The following is an 18,463-nucleotide window of genomic DNA, read 5'->3' as shown; positions in this document are numbered from 1 at the left end:
ATCACAATTATGTAGACTTATCACATATTTCATAATATCCTCAGAAGAGAAGCGTCCTAAATGCTCCCAAGCTCTTTGGCATTCACCTGAATAAGAACGGAAGCATCATCAAATTGCAGTGGTAACTGAGACTCTCAGCTGAGATGGGGATTAGCAGATATTTTTCTGCATCCTGCACTGGCTGGACTGTGCACATTAGCAACTACTTTGGTTCACCCACATGATTGCTAGTTAATAATCATTTACAGTGATTTCAGTGAGATTTCACCAGCAGACTCTTTTTAGCCTTCATTGTTGCTCTATGATTTTTATTTGTGCCTGGATGTACTGTAGCGTTTCCTGGGTCATCAAGCCTATTTCTCTGCCAGTGCTGGAATGTTCCTGATGGTATATTTTAAGGCAATTTATCCATAAAATAAGGCTGAATAAATCAACAGCCATGGATAAATTCAGCAGTGATTCAAGCATGTGGTTAGTTATGTGAGAATTTTTTTATTCCTAAACTTCTTTTCCTTCCTTTTGAGCCTTTCTGCCTTTCTTGATTCTCTTTTCTCATTTTCCCATTACTTGTTCTCTTCTGCTTCTGCTTGACCTCATGTTGACCTAGAGGAAGCTGTGTTTTAGTCCATGGGATTGCCTTGCTCTTATAGTATTAGTTCCAATATGTGTGTTATAAACATTCTGGTTGCAGGCTACAGCCATACATACACAGCAAAGACAATGTAGTTCTGTAGCACAGTAAACCATATTTTCATTTTGTTCCCTAGGCCACATAGGAGTTCAAGGCTGTATCTCTTGGTAGAAAATGTGGTGTAAGCTCTTCTACTACATGTGTGTATGTGGGTGTATATATATGTATGTGTATCTATGTATATAAATGCATACATATATATTTATATATTTTATATAAAAATCTTTATGTTTATATATAAATTATGTATAATTTTTTATAATGTACATGTGCATGTATAGAGAGATGCCGGTGTTTGTAACATATATATGTTTATATCACAAGTCATAGGGATAAGCAAGATCTTTAATTTCCCACTGCAGACAGCGAGTTAGTCTTTTGGTTGTTTGGTTTTCCCATATGGGGCTTGCTCTCTGTGTAGTACAGTCTCTTTGTGGTCAATGAAGCGTGCAGATTCACTGGGATGGACCAAAGCTGGCGAGAGCTGCGTGTTAGTGTGAGTACGAGCGTAGCTGGGCAATGCGGTTCCTGGGGCGGGATGTCCATTTGGTGGGCTTGCATCAAGAAGGACTATTCGATGTAAAAGCTTGAGGAGTCCTTTTCGTCATAGTGATTACTGAAAGTGTCCAAAGTTTGTGGTTCCCTTTTGCTCCCAAACTGTGCCCCTGCTGTGTCATCCGTGCTTTGGCCTTGCCAGAAGTCATGGGATTTTGAGGATGGGTTGTTCAGGGAGCTCGTAAGAGTGGCACATGAAGCACTTGGAGCTGAAAAGATTGTACAGCTTTGATGCTGAAAAGATATAGTTCATTTCTGTCGATTCTGTTTTAAGTATCAAGTAATATGGTTACTGGTATTTGCATTCAACAGTGCAAACATACTTCTTTTGATTTTGCTTTCCACATATAACAAAGAGGGTTTTGTCATACAGCAGTTGACTTTTATTAACCTGAAAAGTTGTCATATGGAAAAATGTACCCTAGAAAGGAAGACTTTTCAGCTTCCTTGCAGAAGGCAGAGCCTTCAAACCCTGAAAATTTGGGAAGATGGGGTTTCCTGCTTTAAATGAGGGGGCATCAAATGGAAGGTCCATCCTCCTGCACTGTCTTCCAAAACCATGCTGCTTCTACATACTTCCTTGGCTGTAAGACCACCACATAAAAGGAGTGCAAAAGATAAAGTGGGACAGTGAACGATGCTGGAAGCATCGTTAACCTTTGGTGTGGGATTCTACTGGAAAATTCAGCATCTTTGGAAGAACATGCCATATGCATGGCTCAGCCCCAAATCTTCCAGCAGTTTGATGCTGCCAGTGCCTGGAGCAGGGGGATCTGTAGCCCCTGGGAAGCAGGCTCTTGAGATTCCCTTTTCTCCTCTTTGTTGGTTTTTATTTCCATTTCCTTTTCCTCTGTCTTTCTCAGTCATTTAACGCCACAGTGCACAACAGAGAGGAGCATCTGGCCCCAAGTAAACACCCAATAAAATAAATGGGGGAAGTTCACAGCTCCCTTGGTGCTATTGTGTCTGTCTGTCTGGCTGTGGATTCAGCAAGATAACCATGCATCAGTTTATATTGTCCAGGCTATCTTCACGACCAGAAGTGCTAGAAACCTTATTTTAATAGAAGCTTCAATTCTGGAGAATACAGTAAAATCTCTCCAAAGGCTTTAAATCAGCAATTCCATCTGTGTTTCTGCAAACGTAGAGGAACAATGCCCCAGCTGATTATGCAAACAGAATGAAAATAGTTATTTTAAAAGTGCATAAAATCAATACTTTGGGGAAAACAAGTCAGCTGTGTTTATACTCAGTGTATGGCAGACATTTTGTTTCTTTGTCTGAGAAATCATAGGAAAGCAATGATCGCATGTGAAATAAAACAGCAGATCATACAGTTTAGCAGAGGGAACTGGAACATCAGATGCCTCAGCAAAGGCTTAGAGCATTTGAGGTTCCTTTTGAGAGAACTTAAATTATATTGAGGTTGATACATTTTTACGTTGTTTGAAGTCAAAGCCAAATATTCTCAGTGTAGTGGGAATAACTCACATCCCATTGCTGATAATGAAAAGTATATAACTAAATCCATGTCTGTGGTGCTGCAAATTTCCTCCTAAATGCTGTCTCTCTTGGACTGATGGGATTATTTGCAAGTGTTGGTATGAAGGCGTCTGTACATAAATATGTATAAACATGCTTCTCATGCATTCAGGACACATTGCTTCTCTGCGTAGTATCCTAAGAAATGGGGAACAAAAGCATCTGGGAAAGAGGGCTGAAAGAGAAGCATTTGTAGACCTGTAGGTTAAATTGAATTAAAATTCATCTTTCAGCAAACGTTGTGTTATTTGTTCAGTGTTTCCCTGGGGGATTTCCCCCCCCCCCCCCAAACACTTTTATAGAGAGTAGCGGTGTTTGTTAATTAAAAAATCAAAGAAACACGGAGTGGACACTGCCCCATGCAGGCCTTCTCCTGTGGGAACAGGAGACTCACTGCATTTCTTTTGGATGCTTCCTAGGCCTGTTGGATGCAGGCCACAAAGGAAAGGAAAGGCTTGGTATGGGGAAGTCAAGTTGCCGTCACTCATTCTGGGTCTATGCTGTTCTCGGTGGCTTTACAGTTCCTGCAGCGCCATATAGTAGGGATTTGTTCCCCTTTGGTATAGTGGGGTTGGTGGACAGGTTGAGGAAGGTCATTGATAATCTTTATCAGAAGATAAAATAGCTTCTGGTGTCCTCTCTTCTTTCAGTCTTTCTACCTGGAGCAGCAAAGTTTCTGAGGTTTTGGAGATTCATTTTATGATCTCCACTCTGTAGCAGAAGATACTGTGCAGCAAATCTGTATTCTTTCCCATAGTTACTCAGCTGAGCAGTTTAGAAAAGGTGCCATATTTGTACAGATTTTAATTAATATGGCAGCGGAAAAAAAGATCAAAGTTGGTTTTAATTTCTCCCTCAGTTAAGGCAAAGCAAGACATTCTTTATAAAATAGTTTGGGGAATTTTTCATAGATTTCTGTGAGTGCATGTGTAACACTTTGTTGGTGCTCCACTTGGAAACTCTTTGCAGTTGGAGTCCATTAGTACTTAATGATTATATATTAACAATTTATATTTTTCTCATCTTTACGTGCATTTTATTTCAGAAGAGGAAGAGAAAAATCATCTCTGTAAAACTACAAACATTTTGTGGGACAGATATGTCATGGCCTCTGTTACGATTACGGAGGTACAATAACGTTACTAATTGTTAGCATTGATGTCAGTGGTGGTTGCACAAAAATGAAAACCAAATCTTTTCTGTCTGCAAAATGTAGCATAAAACTTACCTAAAATTCTAACCTAAAGAGTATTAAAATTTCTGTTGTTAGCACATCTTGTAGTTTCTTTGTAGATTTGATCTCCTTTCTGGTTTTGGAGATATGTTATGTATTGATAAGAAAATTAGGTTCTGCTGAATTCCACTCAGCAGCTGGCATTTTAAGTTTCTTATACCTTGGACATTCATTGCATGAAAGGAGAAGTCAGATGCGACTTTGTAGGCATCATATGTGCTTTTCATATCCAGTCATGTATCGCAACTAAAACCCAACTGTGCGCGTACCAGACGAGCAGATAGAGGGGAAAGGAAAGAATGGTAAACTTGCAACCTGAGTAACGGTAGAAACTGGCATGTTCAAGTTTGTGTAACTGTCACTTAAACCTCTTAAACTTAACCTCTTAAACCTCTGTCACTTAAACCAAGCATCCTTTCCTAAATCTGGCGTTCTCTTTTCCCATTCCTTATCTGGGAACAAACCCATTTTGTCAATTTTGTCCCTTCTATAAATGCAGATCCTGGTCTCGGCTGTTACTTGCGGCTGGGCACGCTGCAGTTACAGCACGTGAAAGAGCATTAGCAGTGGCTGAACGTAAGTGGGACAGACTACCTGGGAATACAAGGGGGATTAGATGTTCAGAAGAACGAAGCACTACTCTCTTTCCATCTGGCCACTTCATTTCACTGCCTTCCTGGGACTAGCACTTCTGAAATTTGGTTCGCAAAGTCAAATATTGATGTTATTTATTTTGTTCTTAAAAGGCAAAGGAAGCCTTTAGAAGGCTTTAGTGAGCAGAGTCGTGGTATGAGCAGGCATGGGATAACTGAGAGAAATTCTCGCTGCCAAGATTGATGGCTTTCTGATTGGTTAATAGAAAAAGCTAAGAAAATCTTAGGTTTAAGGTTTAGGTTGAACTCAATAACTTTCAAAATTCCAGTTTTGGCATGCAAAAATTAATATAGAATTTTATTGTTGATAAAGACAAAGTTATTTACAGCCATATGAAAAAAAATCTTTCATACTTTTTAATTTCTGTATATTTATATTTTCTCCAGCCTCCATTTTTTTCAGTAAACAATTTTTAGGTTACAAATTATAGAAGTTAATCATAATACCAAGTGAAGGATGTGTAAACTACTGGCTTGGTGGTGTTTTACTGGGCAGAAACAAGGAATCGGAAAACATTCTACCCTAGCCCTGTGTCGTAAAGGGGGATTAACTAACCCCTGTTTTCCTAGGACCTTTCAATTTTGCTGAAGTTCCAGCTGATTTTGTAGCTGCTATTTCTTCTAGAATAAGCCAAGCCAAAAGTCAAAATTTCAACATTTTTAACTATAAAGGAGTTCATTCCAGCTCCATTTGTAGATCTCACATCTTGGATCAGGCCCCCATAGCAAGCACTCCTGGAAGAGCATAGTGATGGGTTCCCCCGGTGTAGTTTTCACATGTTAACAGCTACTGTGACCAGACAGAGGCCTCAAGTAGAAGAAGCCCTAAAATTAGGCATATCATAATTTCTTAAATTGCTAATGCTGTAATAGACACCCACCTGGAAAGCTGCTGCTTTTCAGAGTTCCCCACCCAATCTATTTTATCATTAATGACACTTCTCCTTCCTCCTTTTAATTTTTCATGAAGATACCAGACGGTTCAGTTCTTCAAATAACAGGGATAACTTTTTCAATCATGTTTAGGGACTCTGTCCCAATATCCTATCCATGTCCAAAGATGAAGGAGAATGAGTATTTACAGCATCTATTGGAGCTTGTCATTTAAAGTTTTTCTGTACTTTACGGAGCAATTCAGTTTGGTAAACTAGATTTTTTTTTCTTTCTATTGCAATTTAAAATTATGGAACATCATATCTTGTGATTGCACATGGTATTAGCTGGCTTATAAGGCCAATGATTTAACCATGGTTGCAAATGAAAATATTTCTGGATAATTTTTTTTTAAATTGAGTATCCCTTGCTAAATTTCACCTTGGGGAACTATATTAAGCCTATTTTATTTCCTCCATAGTTTCATTTGGGTGTTTTCAGTTGTTATTCTTGCTAACTCATGTCCATTGTGAATGGTTTCTAGAAAAGCGTTTGGATTAAAATCTTGGCCTTGTTGAAGTTACTGGGAGTTTCAACTTTGACTTAAGTGGGATTAGGACTTAATTGTGATCCATTCAGGAGCAGAAGTAAATTTGTCATAACTGTCAATGAGATGCACTATTTAAAAAAAAGTTTCAAGGTTAACTCATTTGAGTAATCATTCTCACGTATGTAATCCCGTATTTTCTCTATGCTTTGCATAAAGATTCAGATACCTGAGAAAGCACTGTATTCTCTGCTATAAGCTCTAACAGCTAAGAATGTGAGCTTGAAATGACGTTGGATAATCCTAACATTGAGATTAGAATAACTACACTTAGTTTGCATAATAATTTCAAGGGAGAGGCAAGGTTTGAAGGACGTGGGTGTAAAAATCCAACCCTGCAAACAAAACTCTGTACCAGGTAGCAGGAGCGCTGGAGTAAGCATTGCGCATATGGGTGAGCATCTGCTCTGGAATAAGACTGTTTAAGTATATTGATAATTGATGCTTCATAGTTGTAAACTAGTTGCAAAACTTAGCAGTCAGAAAGAGGGCTGTTTTTCAAATCAGCAGCTCACACATTACTGTAAAATCTATCGATTAAAAACAAAGCATAATGTTAGTCATTTAGTCAGTAGAGTGATGCAATACTGAAATAAATTCATCCTTTGACTTTTGCATTAACCTTTTATTGACTGCTTGCATACTTATAATTAACACACACTTTAGCTAGCTTGGTTAATTTTAGCATCGTGATCGGTGTCCTCTAATGTAGCTGACACCCTGATCGTCAAAATGTCAGTGCAGCCCAAGGGACCATAACCAGGCAACTGCCTGTCTCAGTGAACGTACACCTGCCCGTGGTGAAATTAGCCACCGTCCGAGGGGAAGAGTCATATATTATACAAATATTTGTCACGACTTAGCTGAATTGATATTAATATTCAGCTGTTGGTAAATATTAATGAGCAAAGTCGACTTGGCAAAAATCAACCAAGTGGGATCAGAAACCTGTAACTGTTACATGGGAGAGGTAGTGAGAATGTGCATGGCAACTGCACTCAGTTGCGCCTTCAAAATGGGCTTTTTTAATTGAAGCTGGCACAGGTTTTGATTGTTTTAGCAGGGAGCTAAGGGACCATGGAGTCTTCTGCATTCTCCACATATTTAGACATACGAATCATCCTTTTTTAATGTCTCCCCTTGGTAGACTTGTATTATCAAGGTGTTGGAGCTAAATTGCTCCGAATTGTGTCACGGCAGTTGTTCAGTTCTCCTGCTGCAAATAAAGTATGAAAGATGCCTCTTAGTCTGGCATCTTTCTCACTGCCTCTTGGAGCACAGGATATTTCCCCTCTTAATGCATTATGTACATACAATATATATGGATTAGATTTACTCTGCTTTGGAGATTTGACCTTATTAGCAACTGAGATAAGTTTTCAGTTATAAATACTGGTCTAAATACTTTTCCACTACCACCAAACTTTGTTTGCAGTGTTTCCCATATGACCCTCGTCTGCTCCTTTGTGTCTGGGAAAAGACTGGATTTCTGTGTATTTTCAGTGAAGTTAACATAAGTTGGCAATGATTCCTAAATAAGTCTGGGCAGTTTTCAAGTGCCTTTGGTTGTTATTCCTCAGATGAAATTGTTTTTATCCTTGTGCAGGATCTTCGGGTCCGTTAGTTAGCTACAAATTAAAGACCAATGTAAGAACAATTTCTCCCGCAGTTGTGCAGAAATCTATTAAAATCAATAGTAATATATTAATCTGAAAAGGACTGTTCTTACATACCGATTCTGAGTCAGAAAGTCAGTACATATTTGGATGGCTGCGTTTGAGCTGGTGGATGCCATTCAGGTGGATGGCGTAAGACATGATATGACCTGCCACATGCAGCGGTGACTGCTCAGAAGCCAGCCCTACACCTTGAAACCTGGGGCACTTGTGTTGACTTTGATGTCAGTGGATCCTGCACAGGGACTGCAATTTTGTTCAAAATAGGTGACTTGCAAAATGTAAAAATGTAACATTCGCCACTATTCGTGCTAGTGACGTAAAGCAAAGCGGAAGTACTGCATGCAGACACGAAGGGGCTATGGCAGCTGCAGGCTGGGAGCTTGCGATGTGAAGATGCTGCTTTCCCCTGGGTGGCTGTGCGATGCACTGATACCAGTCTGTCATCGGTCCTGGACAGGAGGTCCAAGGACCTGACACACTTCCATGCCCCTAATCCCTCACGGGGAACGTGAGACGGCTAAAGCTTCCCACGCACGTGATTGCCTGGAAGTTAAGGCACGCGCTTGGCTGTGAGGTGACCTTTCAAAGATGACTCTGCTGGTAAGAGTATAGAGAAGGGAAAGCAGCAACTTGCGGTGTTGCTCGTGGGCGGAGCAGGCATGGCGCAGCATCGCTGGTCACGGCCGGCACCTTCACAGCGAGGCGGGCGCCCAAAACCCAAACGTGAGGGGAAGGCTGGTAATTCAGTGTGTGTGTGACAGAGAGAGAGACTGACTGACTGACCAACTGACTTTACAGGTAAAAACATGCCCTGAAATGGCAAAGAAGCTGTGGTATCTTTTTCCTCAGTGAAAATTCTGGTTTTAATAGGAAGTATGACAGAAAGAGAATGTTTATTATTATAAATCGAGTTTTGCAGACCACATAATATGCCTGCAGTATTTACCAGCTGAGCTTCTTCATTTGTCATCTTTAATAATCTGTACATGGTTAATTTATCCACTTTTAGATTGAAATGCTTAAACTGGAATATCTTATAGTACCCAGCAAATTGAGCGTATTATTTTGTGCCAAGACAGAAAATAAAGCAACATTTTAAAAGCCTCATAGAGTTATGCTGTAATTAGTTTCAGCTTCCCCTGCATATTAATTTTCTCCTGTTCCTTTATATAATTTGGAAAATGTCTTCAGAACATGATGGCACGATCAGTTAAGTACCTCTCAGAACTCATACACTAAACTGCATTTGCTCTAACAACTATTATAAAGCAGCCTGCAAAACAAATCCTCTGTTATTCTGTACAGTGCAGCTTATCAATGCAAACAGTTTAATATTTATGCTAAGAGGATTGTCACAAGTAGCTTCTGTTCCTTTAATTCTTGTTTTAAATAAATAATGAGAACATTTAAACACATTACTCTTCTCAGGGCCCTGAGGTCGGCTAATCTTATTATTTATGAAGTGATGTGCTACATAATAGTACTTAGTGCATGTTAACAGATGCTATTATCAGGGGCTGATGTGGAGAGCTGAAGATATATTGGAATGTTACGCGTTAATACTGTCCTTGCAGCGTAATGTACGATGGATTGAGTGCCCAGGATGCTGGTGCGGCCATTAACCACACACCAACATGGGTGTAAAGCTGAAGTATGTTTTCTCCTGGGTATTACACTGCCATTAATAATTCCCAAGAGAAGAAGACTTCTTTCATTTAGGAACAGCCTCTTCCAGAAGGCCGACAGCGTGGACAAGGAAGTTGCAAGTGTCAATACTTTGGAGTTCATTTACAGAGGAGCAAGACACCTGTGATGCGTGTTCAGAACAAGTTCAAAATTGTTACGATTACATGCTTTGTAGAAGAGAATTTTTTAAGGATGTCTAACGAGATAAAACAATTTATTTCTACAGTTAGATTATCTTCTTGAGGAACTACATTGACCTGCAGTATATACAAAAATTATAATAAAGCTTAGCATTTTTCTTTGTCTTGTTCCTTTGCTAACATTTACTAATTAATCAGCAACATGCAAATCATTTGAGGGGAGGGGAAAGGAGAGGGGGAGAAACCCTCCTTGAACTGTGACAAATCTTTTGATGCAGCATGCTATGTTACAGCCTAATCTTAAGAAATATGATGGTTGCCACTTATAAAACTTTCCTCTGCAGGCTGCAGTTTAGTTGAATATTATAATTAGACTTCACTAGTATTGATGAATAATCCATTTAATAAAAAACACTGTAATTTAAACATTTTCTCTGGGGACTAACGTACACTAACCTTTTAATTTAATTTTATTGAAGTTTTGCCCACCTATTCATCATTGGAAGTTGTTATTAACCTCCATTTCCATTTATCTTTATAGCATTTTCTCTTTTTATATTGCGTTTTTCAGAGCTAAGGAGGTTGATACACTTGTAAATCTCCAGAATCTACAAAGCTAGTCTGGCTTCTTTAATATTGTTTAATCTATCCCCCCTGACCTTAATGCAGTAAATTCAGTTTAATCTTTCTCAATAATCTAGTAATACATTGGAAACCCACAAACATGTAAATCTGATAATGGTTTAATCACATACTTTAAATAACAGCTGAGATAATGAAAAAATAATTCACCATATAAAGATACACTAACTGAGTTTTCTCTGTGATTGGCTTTTTGAGAAATCCCTATAGAAAATACAAAGCTTACAACAGAAACCAAAGCAACTTCACTGTAAATGAGCAATCCGTTTGCTCAGAAGATGTAGTCATCTTTTTTATTTTCACCTCTCTCTTTAAATTAATGCACAAATGTGTCCTCTCGAAGTATTCACTTTCTTGGTATACCTTTAGTTAAGTAGTTCTGCTTTCCTTTCTTTTCAGATGCCAGTCACAAGCAGCAGAGAGCTTGCCAGAAGACCAGAAACCGGAATGCCATCCCTTCTGGATAGATGATGACAGTAATATGCCTCTGCCATATGATCTTGAAGAAGTAATTGCTAATCTACAAGGTCTTGCTCAGTAGGTAGCATAATAGGTGACCTTCCAGCCTAGAATTATTAATGCTCATCATTTGGAAAAAAGTCTTTTAGTTAGAGTGGTCTGTATGATTCCTCAGTCATGTGTTGTTTTATGTGTCAGTGCAAATTTGTGCTCTTACAAGCATCCACACAGCCTCTAACCTCAGTTACTGTCTCACAATAAAAAAGACCGGGCCCCATACCTACAAAAGCACGTGGGTGTTAAAACTTGAAGTCCAGAACACCAGCCTAGGTTCTCCCCTCCTCCCCTGTAATTCCCATCAACCCTAGCACCCATGGATATATATGTTTCCACAAGTTCCCTTGACATCTGAATTTCAGCTTCTGCGAGTGCCTAGAACTGCCTCTGGCTCGGCAGGTTTCAGCAACACAAGGCATAGGCATCCTTCGCTTGCCGCTAACGAGGAGCCGTTGGAGTGAGTTTGGAGTAAGCCTGCTGGACGTCTCCAGGGCAGAGCTGTGCGCACGGCATAGGGACACCTTTGTTCAGTGGTATAGACAGAGCTGGGGGAGATTGTGGGAAAAGTCCTTGATGCCGTGGCTCCTTGTTAGAGCATTTGTTCAGATGACAAACTCCTGGAGGAGTGTCCTGACATGGATCCTGGGGTATCCCAAACCAGTATTCCTTTACATCCTGGATAGGATCCATGAGTACTTGGCAGTCATCAAATAAAATGTGTTCAGAGTCCTTGGGCAAGCAAGGGTCAGAATCCACCTCTGCTCCTTCCCTAGGAGTACCTGTCTTGCATCTGAGAATCGTCCTCTCTCTTCCTGTGTTTTTTTGGTCATGGTGGTTGAGTGGTATTTTTTGTATTTTGTAAGAAATCTCTACTAACTAGTCTACTTAAAGGATTTTGCAGGCCATGAGCACAATGCTGGCTGTACTAAGCCAGCCTCTCATGGCACCTGTCATCTCAAAGTGTGAAACAGTCCAAACTACTAAACTGTTCATGTGCAAAATGATGTGACAGTGTGTGTGTAGGATATCTGACATGTCCAGTCTGGATGTTGGGCAAGCCAGGCTGCAGCTCAGTCTCATCCCTGGGTATTTTTTGCATGGCTGTACAATTTTATCCAGAATGACTGACAATGCTAGTGCTGATGTCTGGGTCTTAAAACCCTTTTCAAACTAGAAACTTCATACCCAGACCCTCAAGGACACTTACCCTAGAAAGGGTGCTCTTGTGCCAGAGCAGCTTGCAGTCTGTCTTTTCCGGCACTTCTAGGAAATTGGAGGATGTGGATTTGGACCTTCTCAGAATGAGGGCATATAAGTCCTGTCTCCCATTTGTGGGGTGACGCTTAACTGATGCATAATCACATCCACCTTCCTTTTAGAAGAATGGAGTGATCCATCCTTTATGTCTCACAGAGGTGAGCTAGTCCCCGAACTCCAAGAGAGATTTCCAGTGTGAATCTTATCTCCTGGGATCCCTGGAGCTCAGAATTAGGTTCCTAAACCTTACTTGGCTCCGCCTGTCAGGAATCCTTCCTGAGGCCAGGTCTCCCAATGCATTAGCTAGGGAGCTGACGGACCTAAGTGGGGGGTTTCATTTTGGGTGTCAGGCCCCCTGGCAAGTTAGATTTAAGCTGTGTGATACTGGGCATTGCAGCATCTATGTTGATCTAGCCTTGAGTACAAAATCAGAAGACTGTGAGAAATGAAGTTGCTTGAGATCTTTTTTGTAATAACATTCTATAAAAAGAATAATTCTATGCTCGACTGTACAGGGACACTACTGAATGAGAGAGGGTTTTTTTCATTTCGTTAAGTTGTTGTTCTAACTTCAGCTGGTATATGCCTTTTCCATTGTGATAAAAAGCAGAAGAAGATTATATTATAGTGAAATAGCACTCAGTCTGAATTACCAGTACAAAAAAACCTTAAGATTCAGCACTTGATGTTGCCACCAAGAAATGGAATATGCCTCCTGTGTTAATCTTCTGTTTAACATCGCTGTTGAGCCTAGGCTTACTCAGAGTATACCAGCATACTCTGTTGGCAAAGCATTCTGTGTGCGGAGGAGGCTTGTACTGCTGAAACTGTATTTTTGACAGTGTAACATATGCCAGACCTCCCTGGAGCTAAAGAAGCTGTGCGAGCAAAAATTCAGTTTTACTGGTATAAAACTGTGTCCACACCTACCAGCTTTTGCCAGGACAATTATATCAAGTAGAGATTGTACCTCTTAACACCCTTGACATAGCTACGGCAGCAAAAGGATGAAGACCTGGATCAAGTATATTCATTATATTCCTGGACTTTTGCTAAAGCTGTCAACCACCCTTTGGAATGTAAAGCTTCTTTAAAGAACAAGTTATTATTTAAATTAGGTTTCATTATGTTGTAACCTTGATCCCCACAATTTAGCTGTTGTCTCTTGTGCCACAATTTTCTTAGTATTTTGAAAGAATGCTATTTTATGGGCATAGCTTTTCTTTTCCTGCACTACCTAAGGCTGGCTTTACCAGTGGGCAAATGGCATATATTTGGATTAATGCCACACTAAATACTGTTTACTTTGGAGATCACTTAGAGAAAAGCTAGCTGAAGATGTGGGAATTTGCTTTTGAAAAACGCAGTTCTCACAGAAACAGATATTACTTTGGAAATGAGCAAGATGAATTCAAACAAGCTAATGATGTAACACTGTTAACATAGGGTTTGAGGGGATTGTTTGTTTATGCTGTTACTTTATGATTATTTTGTGTTTAATTAGGCACTGCTAGAAACCATAGGGATCACAATATTGAAATGAATCTGACAGCCATAAAGGGTAGAGAAGGCACATCAGTGTTGTAGTTTGCAGCTGAAGTAGAAGCACAGCTATTAAAGAATGATTGGCAAAAAATTATTTCCAGCAGTAGTGAAAAAACACCGTTTTTCTTCTCTTGTATGAGGAGACTGGGAGCAGCAATAAGAGAATGTTTAAAAGTACATGCTTGTGTATGCTGAGGATTTAAGCCAGTGAATTAACTGAACTTGTACCACCAGCCTCAGTGCAGTCAGATAGCACTCACTGAAGCCATGGACAGCAGTGGCATAGACTCAAGCAAATGAAAACCTTTGGAATGGGTAAGACCTAAGATTCACTGGCAAAATACCAATAATTGACTGGTTAAAGAGGATTAATGCTCTGTGTTGCCTTCCAGTCTCACATCATCTAAATCAGTGTAATTTGATTGAATTCAGGGGGAAAACAGCAGCGTAAGGTTTCATTTCTCCAAAGCCCACAAGAGCTGATGGCAAAGGCATTAGTAAGGTTGATGCAACTGTTTGAAAATGTAGTACCAAAGGTACCCCAAGAGAAGAACAGCCTTACAGGTAAATATCTATAAAAGAAAACTGAGTGGTCAAGTGTAATTATTGCTATGTTTGAGGTATTTACTAGAAACAGACAAATACTTCAAAGTTTTCTTTATTTCATTTGAATAATTGTAATTTAGCTCATGTTGCAAAGATCCCTTAGCAATCCACTCATATTCCAGCATTGAATACACACTGCCATTCTGGATGAGCTAAAAAACATTCCTAACACAGCCTCTAATGGATGCTCTATGTATAGCAACTGTTTGCCGAGTCTGGATACTCTAGATGCCTGAGGACCAAGGTCAGGTTGTTTCAGCGGAGAGGGGGAAGCACAAATTAACTTCTAATGTTAGATTCGGTGATTCTTTTCAAATGGTGAAGTTCACGACTTTGCTTACATTTACTTTTCATCAGCCATGAAAGAATTAAGGTAAAATAGTTCACTTGCACGTGTGTGTCAGGCTAAATGGATTATAGAAGATACAGATCTGTTTGCCTGTCTGCACTTGCCTTTAGACAATATTCATCAATTTTACAAAAGCTACTGACTAAACATGGAACCAATACAAATGAAATGCTCAAGGCAGGGGCTTTCTTTAAAAAATCTGATACAGAGTTGGTTTACACTGATAGAAGGAAAATGTTGGCAAAAAATGAAAACCTTTTATTGTTTCTGTAGTTTGGGGGATGAAAGGTAAAGGCCATTTTTAAGTATTTGATAGAAAACTGCTGTGTTATGCCTTGTAAATTAGAAATGTTTTCATAATGCTTTATTCATATCTCTGCATATGAAAATATTTTATCATGTAGGTTCTTTCTTGTTGTTAAAAGGTTAAGTAAATATAAAATATTAATCCCAGTACAGTAGATTTTAAAGGCACCATTTTTATGCTCTGAGCTTTACGAAAGAGTCTTATTATCTAAAGTGTAAAAAAGAATGCCGTGAGTAATTACCTACTGGAAAATGTCCAGGATGAGTAACATGCAGCGTAATAGATATCCAACTCAGTTATCTTATCATCCAGAAATAGTTTTTAGTTTCACTGGTAATGAAGTGATTTACTTAACAAGATGTCCTTTCAAATCACGCTAGACTTCTTAATGCTGCAGGACAGATTCAGGGGTTCCAGTGCCACCACAACAGCAAAAAAGGAACAAAAAAATATCAAAATCCATCACAAAATGTAGCTGAAAGATTCTGGCATGTTAACAGTGGGCATTGCTCATATCGCAGTTAGTGCAGTGCTGTCCCATTGTCCCAAATTCCAGTGCCTCACACAGGTTTAATGTAACAGAGATGGAACTAGCCCAGAAGCTGATGTCTAAGGTGGGATGAGAGGAGGGGAGGAGACACAAGATGCAAGGGATGTGGTTTCTCAAGGCCACAACTTTATTAACTTAAGTCATATGGGAATCATCGAGCAGTAACTTGTACAGTGCAGGTCATACCCTCTGTCTTAATTGTTACCACCTGGTGCAAAGTTAATGTTAGCTCCTTAACCCTCCTTTTCACCCCCGACAGCTGGTCCCCAGCTTTTTGTTGGGAGCTGACCACTGTCGTCTTGTGCCAAGGTTAAGGCATCGGGAAAAGCCGTTGTTCCACTGCAGCAACAGGCATGAGAAAGCCCAGTCCCCGTTTCCCGCCTCCTCCCTCCACCTCTGTCCTCCCAGACTTCGGTGGACCGGGTACCTCCACTCAACATCTGTTTCGTGTTGAGGTTCAAGTTGTTGCGGCTCATCTTTTGAACTATCCCACCAGGCCTGTGAGCTGCTATGGAAAAGGTTCAGACAAACAGACAAAACACCCTGTTCACAGTGAGATTCCTTGTCCCAACCAGGACAGCCAGCGCGCTCCCCACAGCAGGCTGCAGAGCTCAGCCCTGCACTCCTCGAGCTGTTAGCCAGGTAGTGGGAAAACCCTCAGGCAGAAAGGTTGATGTTCGATGTCTCTGAGGCCTCCCAACCTGCTCTATTTTGGCTGTGACTGTGCCCCAAGAGTGAGAGCGGAGGCAATCTGTTCTCTTCTCTTTCCAGTCCAAACTGAGAGTCATCCCATTTTTCTGGGCTTGCATCTTAATTTACATTCATCTTTCCTTTTCACATTAAATTGGGGTATTCATGAAATAAGGGAAGATAATTTATACATTTGTAAAAACACTGTGCTTACTGAGGTGGCACAATTGGCCAAATAGTATGTCAAATGGAAGACAACAAATAATTGATAAACTGATTACGTTAAAATGCTGATGTTGTGTGTGAGCACTTCACACACATGAAGACTTGCCTAAACATCTATGGTTTCCTTCTCGCGCTCATAATTCACATTGTAGAAAAAGACATACTATTCTACAGTTTATATCCTCTAATACCCACTGGTTTTACAGTGCTTGTCCATGATGAATCAGAATTTGGTCACAAATGTTGCTCTCCTCCCCCTCTGTATCTTCAAATACTTGCTTTCATGCCAACACATCTTGGTCTGATTAGTCCCCTTGATTAGAGGCTAAAGTAGAAAGTCAGGTGTATAGGATTCCCATTATCCTTTATTTCAGTGGTTCTAAGAACAGGTCAGATAGAGTTATTTCAGTGAAAATGTGAACAATCAACTTCTGTTTACCATTAACCTTCAGTTTTCTTTTCTTAAAGTCAAATCAGGGTTTAGTAAGCAGTTATTTTCATACTCGTCCCTTGATCAGTGGAACAATCTGTCAGAAGCCATTAAAGCCTCTATTAGGTTGAATTGCATTCAAAGCTAAACTATCCAATCATTTAAAGAGCAGTGATGATTGTTTTTAATATAGTGTACATTTATTTTTCTCTCTGAGTAGTAAGATAATTTTGAAACTAAGCATGTATGACTAGGGCTTTTTTTACTATCCAGCAAGTCCTGAGAAGCTTGATTTCATGTGGAAGGTAAATGTCTACATGAAAAAATAAATGCAGTGAAATCCTCTGTATATTTTCAGAAGTTTTTTCTCAGATTTTTCCAATTTCATTGTATCCATCAAGCTGTAGTGTATATGAAATGGGAAGAAATTTTCCAAGGTCCTTTCCTTGAAAATTCTACTAAAAATTTACCAACTAGTTCTGCTGATATTTTAAAGTGGCTTTTTATCTTCAGATCTTAGGATGCTTTACACAGAGAAACTGAGGCAGAGGGCAAAAGTGCAGCTGGGCACTGAATGCTAACTCTGCAGCAGAGCAAATGTAAGGCTCTGTCGCTGCTCTGTCTCAGTTACTTCCAGTTAATCAGCTCAGTTTACAGATTGAAGTTGCTCTTGTAGAACTTTTTTTTTCTCCAAAAATAGATTGGGATCTGAACATGAAACTGGAATCTATTCTCCTCATATAATGCATAATATATAAAATACAACACAGAATTATATAGTATACAATTGATACGTTTTAGTTTTATGACAATATACAGCATTTTAATACAATTTTATTATACACAATTATTATATAATAATATAATGAGATCTTAGAGATCTTTCAGGCCTTCTAATGTTTGATTAAACTTTGCAGTGAATGTTTTAGCCACATTCCAAGTCCCCGTGCCCTCAATGGGCAAAGGTAAATTTTATTGGAACTGTTAAATTATTCCATGGAGAATATGCAGAAAAGAATATACACACGCTTTTAGCTGTGTTTTAAATATGTTCACTGGACAGTACTACAAGGTCATGTAACTGCTGTACTAGGAAACTCTTAAGAAAATACCCTGTGGGTATTTGGATGCTATTTATCAAGGTGAAGATATATTGCTGGCACACACTGGACTGTTTGTTGTGCACCTGTTAGCACTTTTTGTCTCGTACTTATTTTGTGGTCTGGTAGTACTTTACTGCGAGAACTACTTCTCTAGTTATTTTGGTGAACATCCTAATAATTTATTACCCAAACATTATCAAAGCATTCCACAATTCTTTCATTGCTGTTCTCTCCCTTCTGTCCACTGATGCCCTTTCTTTCCCATTTGTGCCATTATTAGCAGTAATTTTAGTAACAAGTTGTTTTCTCTGTTAGGCTGACATGACTTCAAAGCAAGAAAACCTAAAAACTATGTATCAGATAGCATGCTTGCAAGTACATTTATTTTCCAGCCAATTTAATAGGACTTTTTTGCTACTTGCTTGCTTGCTACTGCTACTTGTGATTTTTAATAAGGACTATTTATATAGCACTGTGAGATGCACTGTGATATTTAAGTTTATGTATTATGCATTTGTTAATTTGCTCACATTTATAAAATAAACCACTTAAAGAATCTATTTGTCTATCGTTTGTCCTCCAG

General features: G+C 39.4%; 1 protein-coding gene across 4 annotated transcripts in view; it reads left to right on the top strand.

Annotated features, from left to right (window-relative positions):
* The window catches only part of FTO (FTO alpha-ketoglutarate dependent dioxygenase), a 340,085-nt gene that overhangs the window by 247,294 nt on the left and 74,328 nt on the right, over positions 1 to 18,463 (top strand). For 3 of the 4 annotated variants that reach the window (XM_064519526.1, XM_026102229.2, XM_026102226.2), the window contains one exon: positions 10,702 to 10,839. In XM_064519526.1, the coding sequence (XP_064375596.1) occupies positions 10,702 to 10,839 (138 nt within the window). Of the gene's footprint in view, positions 1 to 10,701; positions 18,441 to 18,463 lie in introns of those variants that run through there. The other variant, XM_026102227.2, reaches the window with a different exon arrangement.

The sequence above is a fragment of the Dromaius novaehollandiae genome, chromosome 13, assembly GCF_036370855.1.
Source record: "Dromaius novaehollandiae isolate bDroNov1 chromosome 13, bDroNov1.hap1, whole genome shotgun sequence".
NCBI lineage: Eukaryota > Metazoa > Chordata > Aves > Casuariiformes > Dromaiidae > Dromaius > Dromaius novaehollandiae.
The sequence above is the reverse complement of the archived record's forward strand: the minus strand, read 5'-3'. Positions and strand labels throughout refer to the sequence as shown.